The following is a 21,437-nucleotide window of genomic DNA, read 5'->3' as shown; positions in this document are numbered from 1 at the left end:
GAAACTCCAACAAGAAACGAAATATTAGCCATCGATAATTGAAAGGTTGATCACATGTTGTGCTAAGGTGGTATAAACTCCAAAAAGTAACCAATAATCAATCAAGCAAATTGTTTAAATCAATCAATCCATGCAATCAAATCAATGAATCAAATCAATTAAACGACATCATTCCAACACCAAATAGAGACATTGACCAATTGCCAGCTGTCAATCAGGCTATTACTGATCAGCCAATCTGATTGCGCTTCTTTTGCCGCCACATGGTCCAACAAAACAAAGAGTGTCATAGTAACAGAATGAGCTTGATATTTAAGATATCTGAGTGTCATTAGTAACATTATGAGCATGATAATTAAAATTAATGAATGGGTGTAGCCATTGAGTTTAAAATTGAACATTTTTTTAGTAAATAATGTATACATTATTCCTGGCTTTTGATCCAAAATTTATAATGCCTATAAGTATGCTGATAAGACATTATCTGCAAGCAACATCAAAAATAGTTCATCATTGCATTACAAAAATTAGTGTGTTTTTTTCTTGATCATATCAGAACATCACATTTTCGTAGTAGGGTAAGCTATAACAGGTGTAATGATGTGCACTTTAGGCTGGGTCAGTGTCTGATCACTCAATATCAGACGATTCCCAAGGTTAACCTGTGTATTAGGCAGCACTCTGAAATATCAGCTGATATCACAGCTGCCAGACTTCAATAAAATATTACAGTATTCATATTTTGTATCATGAAAACCAGAATGCGCTAATATTTAGCTATTTATTGACTGAAAGCCCATTCTGGCATTCAAGGCATATTTTTTTGCTCCAAGTTTTGCCTTTTGCAACTCAATATTTTTTATGAGCAAGAACAACATGTTGAATGTTGAACACAGAACTGATTTGAGGATATTACAACTAGAAATGTATCACAGACAATGATGACCCAACAACAAATGTTTGGATAGACAATTAACTATATATTCTACTGTGGACACAAATACAAAGGGTAAAAACTGATCCCAATTGAAATTCATCACAATTATCTACAAAATGATCATCAACACATTCAACAGCGAAAGTTTTAGCAAGTTTGCCAAGAGTAAGATCTATTGATTACACACAATTTTGGATATTAATATTCAATAGTGGAAATACTGGCAAAGGGCCATAATTCTGCCTTAAATTGTTGAAGCCCAGAATCCTTTCTCGATCATATTCTTCAAATTAAAGTCTTTCAACTTTGCAAGATTCAGAGAGATCCACCTAGTAGTCAGAGCATTTAAAAACACAAAATATTGGGACTGTAATACATTACATACAAAGGGCCGTTATTCTGCACAAAATTGTGGCGGCCAAAAACACTTTCTTGATGATCATCTACACATTCATAAAGAAGTTGAAGAGGATTTAAAAACACAAAATAGTGGGACCATTATTTTGACAGTGTAAAAACAGATAAAGGGCCATGATTCCACCAAAAATCATCACAACTAAAATTCCTTAATTTACATCATCTTCATCTACACAATAAGGTCATGCAACTGTGAAAGTTTGAGCGAGATCCACCCATTAATAAACCCTTTACAACTTAGATTTATTTTATTTATTTTGACACACTTATAGTCCCTTAGAAATTTACATTTAATTGAAGACCTTTCTTACAATATTCAAGTTTTAAAGGCTTTATTTCCAACACTTAGATACTGATGAGCAGCAAACAGCGTAAAACCTGACCAGACTGCGAGTTACTCGCAGGCTGTTCTTGTTTTATTCGTTTGCACAAAGCCATTTTCACTTTGCTTTTAAGTGGGAAAGGGTTAAAGAAAAGTTGAAAACACAAGCTTTTGAACATATGCACAGACATACATATGTAAGGACAGACAAGAGCAATGAGTAATACCTGCCACTACAGATGTGGCATCAAAATTTATTAACCAGGTGCAGAAAGCATTATTAAATACAACCCTGTATTTCACTGTCAGTCACTCAGCAGTACCTTACCGTTCTATGAATGTTGCCACCATTTTCAAAGACGTCCAGCAACGCTTGTTGAGCATGAAGATTCTGGGAGACAAACTCCAAAGTCTCCCCCTCCCACATTATTCTGAACTAAAGTGAACTTTCCGTATCCACAAATGCACCAAACATATATCATTTATCTTGTTATCAATCCAACATGGTCCTTCTCAGAAATTAAACGATGTGATAGAAAATTGTACATGAAACACCTGAAATTTCAACTGTTAAAGTGCTGTGTGTTATAAATAAATAAATTTGACGAAATCTAAGTTTCTATCTCAGATATAGTGCCAAAAAACAACTGATTCGCCCATATATTTCTTTCCGGACTTCTATTCACTGTCTTGAAACCTTCAAAATAGAGTCTGAAAAGCATCCAAGAAAAGTTCCTTCCGCCCTATGATATCCCATCACTCAGAATTTAGTTAAATGAAGAATATTCTGATATCCCATCAGGTTTAAGGATTTTTTGGTTCTCAATTTCCGTACCCTATACTTTTCACTTCTCGCTCAAGATGTTTTCCTTAAGATTAACTCCTAGATAAACTCAAAGAGAAATAAACAACCTGTTTGAAAAGTTCTTAGATACTTTCAGCACCAGAGAACACAGGACTTTTGTAATTAAACATTATATTATTTGAATTGTGAAGAGAAACATGAACATAATGACTCTCATTCTCTCTTTCAGCTTTTCAATTTAAAATCCTGTTTGAAATGGTATGTGAACATATAAATGGGCCGTGCTCTGTGAAAACGGGACTTTAATGCATGTGTGTAAAGCATAGTCCCAGATTAGCCTGTGCAGTCCACTTTCCCCCTAAACTAGATTTCTGCTAAGAAGAGACTTTCTTGAAACAAAAAATATCATAGAAGTGTAAAGTGTCGTCCCTGATTAGCTTGTGCAAACTGCACAGGCTAATCTGGGATGACACTTTACGCACGCGCATTAAACCCCCTTTTCACAGAGCACCGCTAAAATGTATAATAAATAATTAGCAAAGATACCCTTGAAAAGTTAAAAACAAACAAGGGGGCTTGAAAACAATGTAGCACTCCAATTATTCAAATATGACTCGTCTAAAACATTATCAGACATTTTTATCTAACCAAATTCATTATTCTCTAACTAGTAATATGCATAGAAATTCTAAGTTGTACCCGACCAACTTCAACTTAAATAATAAATGTTCCAATTCACCACAAATCACGACACAAACATTTAAATACTTCACAATAACTTAAAAACTCAATGAATTAATTGAACCAGACTCTGTAAATCAATAAATTCTTAAATAGCAGATTTAATTTTTAATCACTAGATTTCAATCAATCAGGACACAAATACAATATCTGATTGTTTAAGCCCATTGGAGTTAATATTTGGAGCTGATTTGCACTCAAGTCTTCCAATTCATATTAAAGAGTACGATAAAATTATTGAAATAAGCACTCAAAAATACCATTTATATTCTTTTGATATAATTTTAAAATTCTTTATAATTATTTCATTACTGGTCGTGTACGTAATTCCGGCCACTTTTGGGACTATTTTAACAAAATCTTTTGTTTTAGGCAACTGGTTGAAATTTAACCTCACATATATAATCCTGGGTTCAAAACTCATCTAGCATGAAAATTTCAATAGAATTAGATCAGTGTATGTTACTTTTATGAACAGAAATTAATGACATATAAACTATCAATTTTCATAGGGCAATTGTACCTAAAAAATCGGCCACCTTTTAGTTTAATCTGCAGGTAAAATTACAAAAAATATCTTTAGACAAATGTCCTCATTTTAGGAGTATTAATAAAGGTTTACACAAACAAATTTTTTTTACTTGAAACTTAAAATATATGCGACATTATATACCAGTTACTCCCCCTACCTATCTTAATAAATATAGTAAACAAGCAACTGCAAATTCCGAAAAACTATTTGTTTTTAATATGTTTTATCCAAAAAAATGTAATAAAGCTAAGAAATTAAACACATTTTGTATAAAAAGTTGACTTCATTGTCGATTTTTAGTAAACGCTTGTATTTAATTTTACAACAAATAACATATTATTATTCTAATCAAGGGAGGTAATTCATATATTAAAAAAGTATATATTAGGTCCTAATTTTTATGTTTTGATATATGTTTTTATACAATTAATTGAAAATACCTTAGTTAAAGTTTATTAGATAAAAAAATAACAACAATTTTAACAAATATATTTGTTTCTTATATAAATATAAGTAATACAAATATTGATGATGTCACTTTTTCCACATGACAAAAACATTGTCCAACAATTGTGACATTTTGATATAAAAGTTCACAGTGATATGCCTCTTTAATTTGCAAAATATTGAGAAAAGGGTTGGTTTTTAAGTTGATTTTAATAAAATTCAGCAAAATGTGTATGCTAAGATCGTGAAAATGATTAAACACAGGTGGCCGATTTTTTACGTACAGGCCGGAATTACGTACACAACCAGTATACTTATTTCCTCAATCGTTAAAAAACTTTGTTATGTCTTTATGTTATCTTTATTATGTCTTTAATAAATATATTACAAATATACAGAAAATACAGATGTCTTATCATAATTGTGGTTCTACTCTATATCTGCTTGATGTCAGCTCATTATTACAAATAGTAAATAAAAAATTGTTAAACAGGTTTGTTCTTTACCATTCCACGGACCATGAATTGCTTATTGTACAGAGGGACTGAGCAAATCCTTCTTAAAATCAGTTAAATAGCATTGTTTTTATTTGTGAGCATTAGCTCACAAATAAAGCAGACGCAATTTTGCAAATCAGTATGCCTTAGCTACGGTAGGAACCGTAACCCGTGACTGCCTGTGTGGATAACTCCATTAAATTTAAGCAGACGACGAATCTGCCTGTTCTCACTGGTACACTACATAGTGTGTATTTAACAGCTTGTAAGACAACGTTGGCCAGTCTAGAGTAAATCATTGAAATCTGTACATATTGGCTGCTTTCAGGAAAAACGGGGCTTAATGCATGTCAAATAAAATTAGCATGTGCACACTGATTAGCTGTATCAAATATTTGAAAAAAACAACACACATCTCGACCTTTTGTACTCTGTATATTTTGTACTATTACACTCTGTATAAATTTGAATGGGTTGTGGTCATTTCAAACTTGCGATATAAAAAGCTATTACATAATTTTGAAAACTGAATTGTGTCTAAGATTATACAACAGCGAACAAATTCAGTGTCTTCAACGCTTTGATTCGTGTAAGCGTTAGCTCACACTAATGTTACAGACCATATGTTGCAAATCAGTATGTGCTAAGAAGCCTTAGGTACGGTATGGAAAGACAACCACTGCCTGTTGTAGCAGATGACAAATGCCATTCTTCTAGCGAAGTTGTCCTTCATGCCTCAACATTACATGTGAATGTGATGAACCGCAGTGTAAGAGATAGGACAAATGCTATTAACGTCTGCTAGGAAAGATAACCAGCACATTTGCCTATTTATAGTTCACCACTGGTACACTACAGAGGTTTTATATGACTAAAAGTGTTTAACAGCTTGTAAGAGGAGATTGGCCAGTGTGGTGTTTATCATTGAAATCTGTACATATTGGCTGCTTTCAGGGAAAATGGGCCTTAATGCATGTCAAATAAGATTAGCCTGTGCATACTGATTAGCCTGTGCAATGCGCACAAGCTAATCAAGGACGACATTTTACAACAGCAAACACCTACAGTGCCTTCAGCGCTTTGATTAGTTTACTTTAGGAGGAAATAAGACCGGACCATCACTCTTAATCCTTTACCACTTAGCTACGTATTTTGATGCATTTGAAGTCCCTTAGAAAGTAAAATTTAATAAAAGGCCTTTTCTTATTAGATTCAAGTTTAAAAGGCTTCATTTCCAACCCTTAGATACTGATGAGCAGCAAACAGCATAAAGCCTGAACAGACTGCTAGTTACTTGCAGGCTGTTCTGGTTTTTTGCTGTTTGATGATGATAACCATTTTCACTTTGCTTCTAAGTGGGAAAGGGTTAATAATTATATCCAATTATTGCATTTTATCTAGATTTGTTGATTCGTGTTTTGAATGTATATTAATATATTTATATGGTATAATGATGTTCATATTGTATGAAGTTAATGAAATTTTAATGTGTTGGATTGTATGAATACCAATACATTTTAATGTGTTGTAGTGTATGAAGATACTGAAATTTGATTGCGTTGTATTGATTGAAGATAAAGAAATTTGATTGTGTTGGATTGTATTCATGAAGGTAATGAAATTTCAGTGTGTTGCATTGTATATAGATACTAAAATTTGATTGTGTTGTACTGAATGAAGATAATGCAATCTGGGTGTTTTGAATTGTATGAAGATACTGAAATTTGATTGTGTTGTATTTTATGAAGATAATGCAATTTGGGTATGTTGTATTGTATGAAGATAATGCAATTTGAGTGTGTTGTACTGTATGAAGATAATGCAATTTGTGTGTGTTGTACTGTATGAGGATAATGCAATTTGAGTGGTTTGTATTGTATGAAGATGATGCAATTCGAATGTGTTGTACTGTATGAAGATAATCACATTTGAAGGCATTGTATGGAATGAAGATAATCACATTAGAGTGTTGTATTGTATGAAGATAATTAAATGTGCATGTGTTGTATTGAATGATGATACTGAAATTTGAGTATGTTGCATTGTATAAGAATTATGAACCAGGTACAACACAATTAGCTGAGTATACCTTGGTACAGCATGCCCCATTATGCAGGCGCTGTTCTTTTATTATTTTGTTCTATTTTAACAGCTCAGCTGCTGGCAGCCAGCATGCAGCCTGTTGACAATCTCCAATCTCACCCACCCTTAACAAATATGAAAAGTTGTGGCATTTTCAGTGGAAACACTTTGTTAAACAAAATTACATAATTTGTAAAGCAAAGTGTCTGCAAATTGTTATAGTTGACATAATATGACAGCTTTTTTTCTATATAAATGTTTGAAGGCAAAAAAAGGCTCTTGTTCTTGAAGTGTGTAAATGAACTTACACTCATGAATGTGTTAATGATGTGAATAAATAAAGAACTCATGAACTAATGTCCATGAACAAAATGGCCATTTGTTCTGAAGTGTGTTAATGAACTTAAACCCATGAATGAGTTTATGAATTGAAGTGTGTGAATCAATCATTAAGTCATGAACTTCTGTTCATGAACAAAATGGCTATTTGTTGTGTATGAATGGTTGATGAACTGTTCATGAAAGTTTTGCAGGGGAATAGGTATGAGCATACCAAGTCTCCATAACAAGTCTCACAACTTACTAGATAATTCTGTAATGTAACAAACAGTTTGGGGCATTATTGAATAAATATAAGAATCAAAATTTATATCAACGCAATAAACCAAATTTCAAACATTCTTCAAACGGCAGTCACTAGATCAACATTTAATTGCCTCGGGGTATCAAATGTCACAAAGTTTTGGACACTTCGGGTTTGTATCATACTTGATGAATCCTTGTATAATTAAGTTACATTAGGATCGTCAAACATCGGTTTATTTCGTATGTAATTGTTATGTGTCTGTTGCATATGTCATATTTACGTTGCAGACACGTGACTTTCCACACAGCCAATCAGAATTGCACACGTTTCAATCAACTATGTTATGAAAACAGATGGACTTTGTCTACGTCTATGTTATTGCGTTATCCACAAACTATGTTACAATTCACAAGGCCTAATCATTACATAATTAAGTCTTCCCACTTCCCAGATAATTCACAAGTCCTAATCCATACATAGCTATTAATACATTAAAACAAACCAGATAATTCACAAAGCCTTATCTATACATAGCTAATAATACACTATGACTTACCAGATAATTCAAAAGGCTTAATCTAAGCTAATAATACACTACAACTTACCAGATAATTCACAAGGCCTAATCCATACATAGCTGATAATACACTTCAACATACTAGATATTTCACAAGGGCTAATCCATACATTATATAAAGCTTATAAGACACTATAACTTACCAGATAATTCACAAGGCCTAATCCATACATAAGTCTCTCCACGTCGTAGGTGCTCGGCTCTAACTGTAAATCCGCCATTTTCCGCTTTAGAAAGAACATGGTAATGTGACACTTTACTCTGTGTTCAATTGTCAAAACTGTTCCACATTTCCATTCCTTAAAGGGGCCTTTTCACAGATTTTGGCATGTTTTGAAGTTCGTCATTTAATGCTTTATATTGATAAATGTAAACATTAAATTTTTAAAGCTCCAGTAAAAAATAAAAAATAAAATTTAAAAAAGGAAAAAAAAAGTAGCCCGCAGCTGGGCTCGAACCAGTGACCCCCAGAATCCTGAAGTAAAAACGCATTTGCCAACTGAGCTATTCTGCCAAGCATACATAAGATGCGTATTTTATACGTTATATAAGCAATCTTCGTAGTTTCACAAATTTAAACGACAACAACAGAACTCTCCAAATTATTCAATCGTTTCGCGTTGCAACGCTTTATAATTTTTAGGTTTTTAAATCGTCAAATGATGTATATAATGGCTATATTAGACCATGGCAAATGTTCAGTAATACTGTTTCCTCACAAATATCATAACTAAACCAAAATTTGCGAATCTGAAACAACTTTTTTCAATTTTGTCAATTTACCAAACCATGAAAAGATCCCTTTAAAGTTTTGCTTCTTTATTCAAGATAATAACTGTATTGCTACTGTAATAGGAATCACTAATTATTGTTTGAAGCATCAGTGACATTAATGTGCAAAATTCTTTAATATTTTGATAACCCATACATTTTCCATTGTTCATATATGTGGTTTAAAGCATTGCAAAGTTAATGATGGAACAAGTTTGATATATAATTTATTTATCGTATATCCATAACAAAACTTGCCACATATAGTCATATTAATCATTAATTAAATTTTCAAACTTTGTTTAAAACTCTAACGATACACACTTTGGTATTTCTGCAATGCATGTATTTCCCCAAAATAAAGATTTGCAAATCCAAAGACATAATAATGGCTTATATATATCTAGTCTGCCACGCAAATAGCTACATTGTATACTATGTGAAAATGCACACATAATTTACTACTGTTTACGTTTTCTTGGAAAGTTTCCCATACAATGCAGATTTTCTGAATGAGAACCTGACAGAAACATTATCACACTTTTATCCAATTTTCCACTTGCTTTGTGCCAATGTGCTATTAAATAGAACAGTTTACTCAAAGAACTCCTGCGGCCACATAATTTAAGTTCAATATTGAGCAGCGCTTCGCCAATACGCCAAAACAGATATTTCAATAATTAGCCAGACCCTGGAAAACCTGTATTGTGATGTACTAATGTATTACAACATATAGCTTATTTCAAGTAATTTGAAAAACAAAAAAGACAAATCATTACTATATTAATATGTGTATTATACTTCTCCAAAAGAGCTATTCATTGACAATGCATTTTTTAAACAATAAACAATTTCGGGCTTTCTGTTAACATTCTAAAAACATTGTAACTTCTTAACCAATAATATTTCCTGAAATTGTGTATATATACAGTACACATTTGGGTAATGAACATTAAACAGTCAATGTATGAGACAATATTGTTTTTTACAATTAAAGTACATATGAAAAAAGCTATTGTTTTATTTAACCTGAAAAAAAACACCAGACATATTATATTGCTTAGTGGCTCAAATTTTAAGTATTATTGCTTAAAAATATGTTTCTTACACTCTTTTTCATTTCATGCACTGTTAATGCGTTCTTGCATGGCAAAAAATTATCTTCTACAATAATTGTTTCTATGTCTTAAGACTATAAATCCTCTTGCAAACAAGTTTAAAAATTAGTAATTTAATTATTAAAATTAATCTTATATATGTAGGTATTCAAATGTTTGTATTAAAACAAGATATCGTCACGAAAAAAAGTTGCAACAAAAAACCTTAATTTTTCATCACAAAATTTGATCACCTCACATATATATTAACGACTAGTTTTAAAATTTAAAAGATGCAACAGGTGAGAGTATTTTCTTGAATGAAGCATAAAATGAACACTAAGAAAATTTTATGTAAATAGACAATAAAAAGGACATTTCACAAAAATGCGCCCATCTGTAAAAACATTTTTCAGGTGACAAAAAGTCTAAATTTATTTCTTTTGTTTTACCTTTAACCTTATCTTATGACCTTGACCTTTGACCTATGATATTGGTTAAGGTGTGCTCCACTTATTCAAAATCCTTTATTTGCTCAAGTTATGTTTTGACCTTTGGCCTTGATTTATGAAGTTGAATCTAAACTTGTGTATAATACTTCAATGTTATCATCATGCTGATCACCATGTACAAATTTCCTAAAGTTGACCCCAAGCATGAACCAAGACCTTGACCTTGTGACCAACTTGTTATGCTGATCACTGAAAGGAAGAACAAACATTCTCACCAAACACAAAACAGCTCAAACAGTTGATATTTATATGACTTTATTCAGCATTCAACCAGGCATTAATTATCAAATAAAAGCTTTTTGACAAAACCACTGCAGAAAAATCTTCAACATCTACATTTTGACAAGAACTTGTCCATAAATTAGTCCACACTTTTCACAGACATGGTCATGATTGACATCACCTTCTGACCTACATGTATCGTCCAATTAAAACATCAAGACAGTGATAATCCTTGCCAGAAGCAAAGGGCAATAAATAACATCAATAAAGATATTTCAGGTTCACAAACTGAGAAATTCAATCATGGACTGTGCCGCACACATTTATGCTATTTTGTTTATTTTATGACGATTGGAAAATATATTTTCTAGTAACTGACAAAGGAATTAATGGAAGAAATGACAAATTACCCAATTCTAAAAAGAGAAGCATCAAACAAACTCTTTGGGTGAAAAACAGATCACAGACGTGCCTACCTTTACGTTCTCAGGGAGATCCTGAACGTTTATGAATCATTAATTTTATTTTCACCTAAAAACAAAGCTTTATTTTTTGGAAAATTAATCATTGGCTGAGAGAAAATCAGTAAAATAACAGTTCAAACGCCATGAAAAATCTGTGACATGAAAGGAACATCGACCAACTGCTGTGAACTGCACGAGTTTGTTGTAATCATCAACCTCATAACTAGCTAGGAATTTTAATAGGTGTGCAACGTACCCTGCAGACTTAGTGACGATTGTTTGCTTACAAAGTATCAGAGTTCTTTGCAAATGAACAATAGAACTTAATTAATATTGCCTTTCCAGAACAGGCATTTCATGGGACAAACACATTATAGTTTTTTTTCTTGTACTCGATGGCACTACAGTAGTTTTATGTCAATCATTTTTACTTTGTATTATATGCATTTCAGAACGCAAAACAAATAGAAAATTATCAAATATAAATATTCCTACAGAAAAATATAGAACAAAATAATGCAGTCTTAAGATGTATTATTACATTTATATTGAATTTTAACTAATCATGGAACAAAATATTGAAGGATGACAACATTGTCGTGTTACGAGACTTTTTTTTTAGAAGTTTATTTTATTTAATGGGAAGATGTTATTATTTATTATAGCTTGGACCACATCTACTGGAAAAATAAAAGACACAATTTTAAATAATTTGCAATAGAACACAACCACAATACCTGAATATAAAGTACTTGTAACAATTACCCAGTGAATACAATTTCACCATTTATTGAAAACTATTCAAACAACACCATTTACATTGAAAAATCCAAACAACTGTATAATATTGTAAATTAGGTTCATAGTGTGGCTCTATTAGTTCAGTATTTCAATTAGTACTGATCAAAAGTGTTTATAATTTAAATTAAATATGTTGTTGTTGTTCTAAAAATCGCTTATAAATTAATTTACAATATGTTTCTGGTAACAAAAGATATTAATTTTAAGTTTTGGTATGCAAAAAACATGGGATAGTATGCAGTGGTCTATTCCTTATACAGATGCTAATGTCTAAAACTTTAATGTCAATTTTTTGGCTCAAGTAAGTTATTTCTATGGGTGTTAAACTTACATGTATCTGGGTTGAAGATGCTTTCTGAGGCGGGGATCAAAAGGATGTAATGTCCAAGAATCATTGAACAGATCAATTTCCATCATGAATTGTTTTAGGACAAAAATGATACCTCAATATTTATTTTAATGACATGTCTTTTTTACAGCCTCAGGTTTCTTGTATGGCACACATTGTTTGTATTATTGCATTTGCCATATAATTACGATTTGAAGTAAAGCATCTGTTTTACATTCAATAAAGAAGCCACTGGTGACATGACTGCATCTCTAATTCATGTAATAAAGTTATTTCCTATGATGGCAGTTAAATAGTCATATTTTAAATCTATAGTTAATTAAACAAAAAAGCATCCTTTTTTGCAATTTTTGTTAATTTAATTAATGTGTATTCTAGAAATAATTGTATAGCAGTAATACTAAGTATCACTGTTTATTGGTAAATATTTAATAACATTTTGAGTTTTGTACATTTTACAGCACTATATCATGAGGGTTTTACCCTTTAGTAAGCTTAAGCAATCATTAGAAAATCAGAATTAAAAATAGATTATACAGGCAATTCACTAGCTTAATATTATTGTCATTGTATAAAGATCTGAAAAATTCTTTTGAAACTGCAGTAAACAGTAATAACCAGTTTGTCTGGTCTACTTTTTGTACTTTTATTTAACCAAGATAGAGCTTGAAATCCTAATGAAAATGTACTACATACAAACACTTTTTTAAAATGCAGTCAATATTATAAATTATCATTTCAAAAACAATACTTTTGTTTTGAAATAAAACAGTATTGCCAAGTATTTGAATATATGTATTTATCAAAATTTCTGCCAAAAATATTGTTGATAATTATGCCTTTCACATCTGTTTAATTTTTTAAACAAATTCTTATTGTATAGTTTCTACATAGAAGTACTTCATAACATGTGTACCAAATTCTGTATGTATAAGAGTCTAGTGCCAGTTTATCCTATGCAACATATGTGAACGTAATAAAGAATTAATGTAAATCATGATATAACATACCACCTACAGAATTATGGCACTATCCTGGAATGGCATGTCTAATAAATCAGGCAAAATTGTCTAATTATGAGTTCAATCGCATTACGAGATAAGGAATGTTTGTCACGTGCATATTCAACACAGATGATAAATCTATAATAACCACTAATTATATAATACTGGCATAATTAATAACATAACTACTTGACACAGCAACAATATTCAATACCGGTATGAAGAAGTTTTACTTTGGCAGCCAAATTTTCCCATCCCCAGTCTTTAGTATATTAGCAAAGCTAGTTATGTCATCAAATAAAGACGCAATAATAAGTAAGCGTTAATAATATATGTGACGCAAATTATTATGCAATAAGCAATATTCTGGCAAACTTCTTAGAGTCTTAAAACTTATTTTTGGCACCTGATAATGTCTTACAGAGGAAATATAAGATTTTTTTAAATGTATACTTACATTTTCTTGTAAAAACCATCAATATATTTTAATGATGTAAATATGGATTTATTGATATAACTTAAAAAAAAAGTTGTGAATAAAAAACAATTCAGATATGCAAATAACAAGAAAATAAACATTAAATAATTGTTTTCTATCTATATTTGTTGTAAATAAAAATAAATAGCAAATTATTAAACATTTTTCAGTAGTTCACATCATAAAAAAATATATATATAAACAACAACAACAGTTTCTCTGCTGAAATCATTGACACTAGTTTGTTTTTTTAAACTTGTGACCATGGCTGTTTTGCATAAATCTTAAACTAAATGAGGTGAAGAATATAGAGAAAGAGAAACCTTGATTTCTAAAAATGACAGTAATTAAGTGTTGCTAGCGACACAGGAAAAACAGATTTATATTATGATTCTTCAGTACTTACATTTATAACAGATGTTATTTTTAAATTGTATAATATTTTTGTCACCAAAATTCACAATTCAAAACCTCCCTGCTTAAAATTGAGAATTGATTTTTGAAGTTGAAATTATTTCTATGTTAATTTTTTTTGGACAAATTATGGTGAAAAGCCAAAGAAATTTACTGTCTGTAATGTATAGAAAAAAAAAAACATGGGTAATTCTCATTATAACATAGGAATCTTCATTTATGACAACAATAATGGCTACTTCAAATGGTTTTGAACATGCATGGTTATATTTTCAACATACCCATGACACAATTGTTTTGACATTATATTCAGTGACTTTTGAGATTATGTTTGTTGCATTGATAACAAAAATGCTTAAAATAATATTTATAATTTTTTTATAATAAGATAAAATGAATAATAATACTAATAATTTTATGCAACATTAATTGATAAATATCCAAAAGAATTTGTTTGGGCAAAAATTATACTTATGATTAATAGACATTCAAAAGTCAAATATTTTTTTAATTGAACAATGCTTTAAACCACAAATTATCTATACACAGTAACCACCAAACATTAAAACTTATTTAAACTATATTGCTTCATTTCTTTATAAATTTCACCTAATATTTTTGTAAATCTGTACAATATTCAATATATAAAACTCTTCAAATTCCTTGGTTAAAAAAAAAACTAAAAAAAATTCATGCTACTATAAGAGGCCCTAAATGGATTTCAAACTGGATTCCATACCCATCAAATCCAACTTTAACTACTTTATTTCTTTCTAGTATCACAATTGTTCAAATTGTACCACCACTGCTCAAACCAACATCCTTCAAGAAACTAAAATACTAAAATCCACTTTACAGATTTTCACGACAGCACAGCATCACGCCTACCCCTCCTCCACTTTGCAGGTATAGAGTCGAGACACCAAAACACCTCAAGACGATATGAGGAACCTTTTGTCATTCACAATACTGTCAATCCTTCCCACCCAAGGAACCAATATAAGTGCTGCTATCTTGGCAATCATTTGTATTTATTTCCACCTACTGAAACCCGAATATAAACACACTAAAAAATTAATATAGTTTCCTTCCTGTGGCAAGTAACATTGATCTGTTGTTTTTCCCATTGCCAACAGTAACCCATGCTTAGAAGAAAATATTTCTACAGTTGATAAAACTTGTTCACATCAAGTGCTACTTAATCCAAACATTATAAATCTTTGCTGGGCTTTAATATTCTCTTAAGATCCGAACTAATTCATAAATCCACATGCATACTCTTTTTTAATATAATAACACCCTTTTTAGATTTGCAGAACTCAGTGGTTGTTTTTTGTTGTTCAAATTCGGGCCAGTATTCAGTCCCATTCCCAATGGAAAAAGTATATGTTTTTCCCAAATGGGCCTAAAATGCCCAATTGAAGGTTTCCACACACACACCCCAAAGTTGTTTCTTTCCAGATCTCAAATTTAGTTCATCTCCCATCCAGCTTCCTTAGTTAATATATTTGAAAACACTTTTATTATCAATTATGAAATATTTTTTAGAAAAACAACATCCACGCTTAAGTTTCCAAATATTAGTGAAAACCCTGCAACTTTTCCAAATCCAAAGGGACCTGCATGGGCCGGCCCCATTCCCAAAATGGTTAAAAAAAACAACACTGGTATTTCAGGTGCAGCCAATATAACCAGTTATTATCCAAAGGAGTCTCCCATCTTTCACTCATCATTGAAACAGAATTTGTTTTAAATGATTAATAAATATTACGCAAAAACCTCATCTCATGTGTGCCACGGGCTTTTTCATGCAGATAGATGTAACATTAATTATGCATCAGAACAATTATTATCGCTATAAAACAGATCAAAAACGTATGAGAATCCATGCAAAACCACATGTCTGAGACATTGTAACTCCCTTGGAATATTGGTGCTTGCTATAAACATTCAGAATTCAGCCAAAAATTGTTGGTCTATTATATCTGCTTTGAATTAATACAATAAGCCATATGGCTTTCAAGGGCATTCAATGCAATGAAACTCGCTGTACATCCTGGCTATGTATTAATCAAAAGATCATTAAAAATGTTTTCATGGGAAAAAATTGTTCAAGACAGAAGTAACATGACCGATTTTTGTTCCATTCCAATCCAATTCAGATAGGATAAGGAAATAATTCAATATTGATACCACTCAGCCATTTCATTAACAAGAGAATCTCTTCTGATTTAAAGCATACCCACTTTATAATGGAATAGATAACAGATTAATCAAATCAAAAATAGAAAAAATCCAAATTCATAAGTACATACCGAGAAATAGATAAAAGCGTGTTATAAAGGACATATTTCAATTATGGTTCTTTTGGCGAGGCAGGCTCATTTCCACTTGTAAATTATGTCTAGAATGTTAACAATAAGTCTGTTTAACAGATCAGAAACAAAAATCCTCACAACATAATAATCTAGCCATTAACAACAGAACCTCTAGTACAGAAAAGTCATGTTTATGAAAGACAAACAGTATGCAATGCATATAGACAATGGGCGCCAGCAGTAATGTAATAATGTCGCAGTTAAAAAGTACTTTATAATCCATGAACTGTTAAAATATGAAAAGTTCTGTTTTAAATTTACAAACTATTTACAGACAAGATCGAGATTCACAGTGAAATATTTTGTATATATGAAATCCTTAAAAATTCTGCAACAGCAATCTCATAATATGCTGTAAAAGCTATGATATTTAAATTAAATGCATTTCATTCAACAATGTCATATTTTGCATTTCTTAAAGAAATTCACTAAAAAGACACGCACAGTATGTGCTTCATTTATTGATAGAAAAGTATTAAATATAATTTGTACAGACCAATGTTGAAAAAGCAAGTAATGTCATTTGGTATGTGATTTATTGTTGAAACAGAAATGTCATTTTAGGCCATTTCTAAAGACTACAATGTCATATTCTGCAACTATTCCATGCTTAGGGAAACAGAAATGTCATATCATGCTATCACTTACACTATAACACCACCAGTAATCTTGTATTCTATATTTTTTTAAGACAATTGTTGAAGCAGTCATCATAAGAAAGTTTAGGGTCAACTTTACACTTGGGTAAGTATTATAGCTTGGAATAATACTGGTATGATAGCCCAATAGTGTTATTAGCAAATACATATTTATCTGAAGTTACACATACATCTTCAGGTGCCTTGATTTAAACATCCATTGTTTTCAACAAAATTAAAAGCAATTGAAAGCATTTAATGTTTCCACTTCTGGACAAAAAATGATAGATTTATTGTTGTTTTTCACTGAAGTTTCTTCCTACAAAACAAAACACACATGTTTATTGTGTTTATATACATTTGTTCAGACAATAAAAAATTTGGAATGTATTCAAGTATGATGATGCACTGTTTATATTTCATACAAAACTTAATAAAAGAAGTTACAACCTCTGCATGAACTATCCATTATACAGAACAATCTACCCTAAAGAGCGGTAATAAATCCAGAAAAAAAACTAATTGGCTATATAACACCAGCTTATCTTTATCAGAACTGCTTTAGGTAAGTTCAATAAAGTGTTAAGAGATGGTATATTTATCAGTGTGAACTTTATTTTGTTTGTTTTTTTCCAGTGGTTGTGTACATTTGACCTCAGCTTTGGTTACCTGGAAAGATTCCTTTCTTTAAGTTCAACAACAATTCAATATCCTGTTTATGTATAAATTACTCAAAGAGTGCAAATAAAAATTATAAACATGAGCAGTAGCCTATAAATACACAACATTAGTTATGCCTAAGGCACAAATAATCCGGTTGCCGGCCAGTAAGTCCCATCCCCAGGCATCGGGGAGACTGGACACGTCGAAGCTGTCCGCCGTCCGATGAGTGACACAGTTTAATACATCAGTCACAAATAGAGACTGATCACCGCCTGATAAGCGGACAAAGTATTTTTCCAATCATCGGGCTGGCGCCTGGCGGATGATCGCAAGCTCATCGGGTTATTTTGTAGCATCAGGCAGCGTCCGGATTAACTTTAAGTCTCACTTAAAACGTTAACCGATGTCAATCTCGGGAAGGAATCAAGTGGAGATAAAATAAAAGATCAGACGATCAAGGCACAGTTATCGCCCAGCAATCACCCAACATGGGATTCATTGTAAGTGTGTCATGACAAGCTCCATACGGCGTCTGTCACTCATTGTACGAGGCCCTCCGGCAATCAGACGGTCCCCGGCCAATGTATATGTCCCCCAGAAATACCTTGATTTTTGCTGATACACGTACAATGAATCCGATGTCGGGCGATCGACCTTTCTTGTTTCACCTTATGCGAAGTGTGCACACAGTTCTTAAGCTAGAATTTTTATGCAACATTTTTTGAGCATCAGGAAAAAGTGAAAGTATTTTGAAAATTATTTAAATAAATGAAAGTGTTGTGGTCACACAAGCGCCGTCGTCTGCTTCCCTTTGAAATTTATGTGCAAATTTAATAAAAAGGACCAATAAAATGTATGGAAAATGAAAACATTTATTGGTTTATTTTAGTTGAAGTAAGATTTTGAAATGCAGTCCGTGCCACAGATAAGCTGCGTATCTGCGTCTTTTACCCTATTAAAATATTTAAAAACGCAAAGAAATACAATATCATCCGTCTTGAAAACGTATCCTATTGACGTTTACGCAAATTTGTCAAATTTGATGTGTACGATACAATAAAGTTGATAAAAAATGCTTTGCTCATTTCAGTATTTTCGTTTTGGAATTATTATCATACAGGGCACCTGAATGACAGAGCAGGAAAACGGTCAAAGTAATTCAAATGCTCAGCTGACTAGATTTCATTGTTAAATAAAGCGTCAAACCAGATTATTTATGACGACAAACATGTGTTTTCAATCCGACTTAACCGTCGCTCATTGTGCATGTATTTTTTATCTGTACTTTCAGTTTAAAGTTTATATTATGGTCAGTTTCAAGGATTAAAGATGTTAGGAAACATGTTATTTAAGTTAATTATAATAGTTTACAGTTTTATTTAAACAAAGTGCAGCTTCAACAGAAGTAAAACAGCAATGATTTTAAGGTATGCATTTTTATAACACATTTCACCCTATTTCAAAAATGAAATCACCTATTTTTCAAAATCAATGGGTGAAAACCCTATTTCCCAAATAATTATCTGGGGCACTGTGCAGTTATACCTGTTAGCTCCTCACTTTGGTTATGTTTGTATTTCTTTTCGAGCAAAGTTAATATGTAATTGAAACAAAATACTCGCAGCCCATGTGTGTGACGCAATCACAAGACCCTCGTTCTTAACCCTTTCAGTGCGGAAACCGAATTTTGAAGGCCTGTGCAAACAGTTTGGATCCAGATGAGACGCCACAGAACGTGGCATCTCATCAGGATCCAAACTGTTTGCTATTCTGATAGTATTCTTTGGAAAAAAAATGAAGAAAATTCTATTTTTAGAAATTAAGCAGACGACATTTTAGCAGACGACAAATTTCCCAGCATGCAAAGGGTTAATGTAAATACAATTGTTGATACCATCATATCAGAGACACTTCAAATGAGGAAACCTTATATTTTCCTACAATTTTAAGCTATTTTTTTGCATACTTAGTTATGCGTTTTAAACAAGGTGAATATCGTCATATTTGATGTTAAGATAACATACTTTTCAGTGTTTTTATTAAATGGGTATGTTACTTAAAATAGTTTTAACAAATAAATAATTACGTTGTTTCTTGCAGAAGACTTGCGAGTTTTTTCAGGGCTCTAATATCATTACACTTATCCGATTTAAGGTATAAAATTGTCTTCCAGGTTGCATTTATCATGTATTATTTTCACACCAGTATTGTTTTTTTTAATTTTGCATCTAATAACTATAATGTTTTATTGGCATTAGGGTTTTATAATAACATTTTATACCTATAAAAAGACATTTTATGTCTTGACAGCCTTGGCTAATGTAAACGAATGAAATCAACTATGCACTTGTGTGCTAATAGGCACTAGGCTGATTAGGGTTCTAGGGTGTGGGCCCCAAAAGTTTCACGGCCTCCACGGTGCTAATCCCGCACTGATATTGGTGGCTGAAACTACTGATCCATAGGTCCCAGGTTTGATCCCCACTCTGCCAGCATTCTCAAGATCTTCTCCAAAGATACTCAGTACTGGTTCTAACCAGGAAACAGACTCTATAAGCCTTCAGCTTTTGGTTAAATGAATAGGTTCAAACAAAACTAAACTTCTAAAACTTGTTTTATCCTAAAAAGTAGGAATTCTTTAAAAGTGTTTTCTAATTACCGGTATTGTTGACATGCAATGTGCAATGTACAAAAACATATGATGAATTTGAAAGCCTCAGATTTATTACACTGTAATGTGCAAAAATCCTCCCTGCAAATGTGTGATATGGACCTCCAATACACCAACATCTTTCAATCTGCCAGAACATGGTAATTACTTTTACACGCTGCGGTGCTAAATCTTGAAACTTGTCAAATTGAAAAAAACATGCCACAAATTGCATGCATCCACAGTAAGTACACTGCAACTCTGTGTTATTGCCGTTATATTACTTTTTGTGGAATCAAGGGATCTCAATCATGAAAAATCTGGATCACAATTTAACTTGTCAGTTGATTCATGCATATATATGTATGCATTAGCATAGTTTGGCAATCTCAAAGCATGTTATTTACCTACCTTATTGCATAATGTAGGTTTTCATAGTGACTTTTTTTCACAATTTTCAGAAGTTTGCGACTAATATTTTCACAATTTTGAAAAGTTTGCGACTCATTTTTCACAAAGTTAAGGGGCCAGGGCCGCTTCACAAAATCAGGAAAAAAAGCCCTGACTTCATGTAAAACATCACTTCATTCTTCCTTATGGAAAGCGGGGCTTTAATTATTCACTGCTGAATAAAATCTTTGTAAAAAAGATTTATAAAAAATTTGGAAACGTTTTCTTTTACTTAAAAAAATCATTAACACTGTATCTATGTGGTTAAGTATTGATCTTAACATTTACAGTTTTATTGTACACACCTTCATGTGGGGACAGTCAGTATATGCCTGTCTGAGTGCTGATTGGCTGATACAATTACCAAGAATCACATCAGTTCAATATATAGAACATTGTCAACTACAGGTGACACGCGCAATAAGGTAAAATTGTTAATCTTTGATGTAGAGCAAATAGGGTTATTGTTTATCGAACTACACAACCGCAATGTATAAATTAATGAAGGTGCCAAAAATCTTTACCAAACTGGATTCAGTTATGAATGTCGGATTATACACAAAATTGAAGCGTGTGTGAAAAATTGGGGTCCATGTGTAACGT

The 21,437-nt window shown here is 31.8% G+C and overlaps 1 protein-coding gene across 4 annotated transcripts in view; it reads right to left on the bottom strand.

Annotated features, from left to right (window-relative positions):
• Window positions 1-21,437, bottom strand: part of LOC127852902 (prickle planar cell polarity protein 3-like) — a 209,019-nt gene that overhangs the window by 100,354 nt on the left and 87,228 nt on the right. Inside the window, exon 1 of one of the 4 annotated variants that reach the window (XM_052386940.1) lies at window positions 8,087-8,255. The exons of 2 other annotated variants lie outside the window; for them this stretch is intronic. In XM_052386940.1, coding sequence (XP_052242900.1) covers window positions 8,087-8,185 — 99 coding nt within the window. In that variant the 5' untranslated portion in view covers window positions 8,186-8,255. Of the gene's footprint in view, window positions 1-2,004; window positions 2,419-8,086; window positions 8,256-21,437 lie in introns of those variants that run through there. One more of the 4 variants, XM_052386939.1, reaches the window with a different exon arrangement.

The sequence above is a fragment of the Dreissena polymorpha genome, chromosome 12 (assembly GCF_020536995.1).
Source record: "Dreissena polymorpha isolate Duluth1 chromosome 12, UMN_Dpol_1.0, whole genome shotgun sequence".
Classification (NCBI taxonomy): Eukaryota; Metazoa; Mollusca; class Bivalvia; order Myida; family Dreissenidae; genus Dreissena; species Dreissena polymorpha.
Note: the sequence above shows the minus strand (reverse complement) of the source record. Positions and strands in the feature narration are given on the sequence as shown.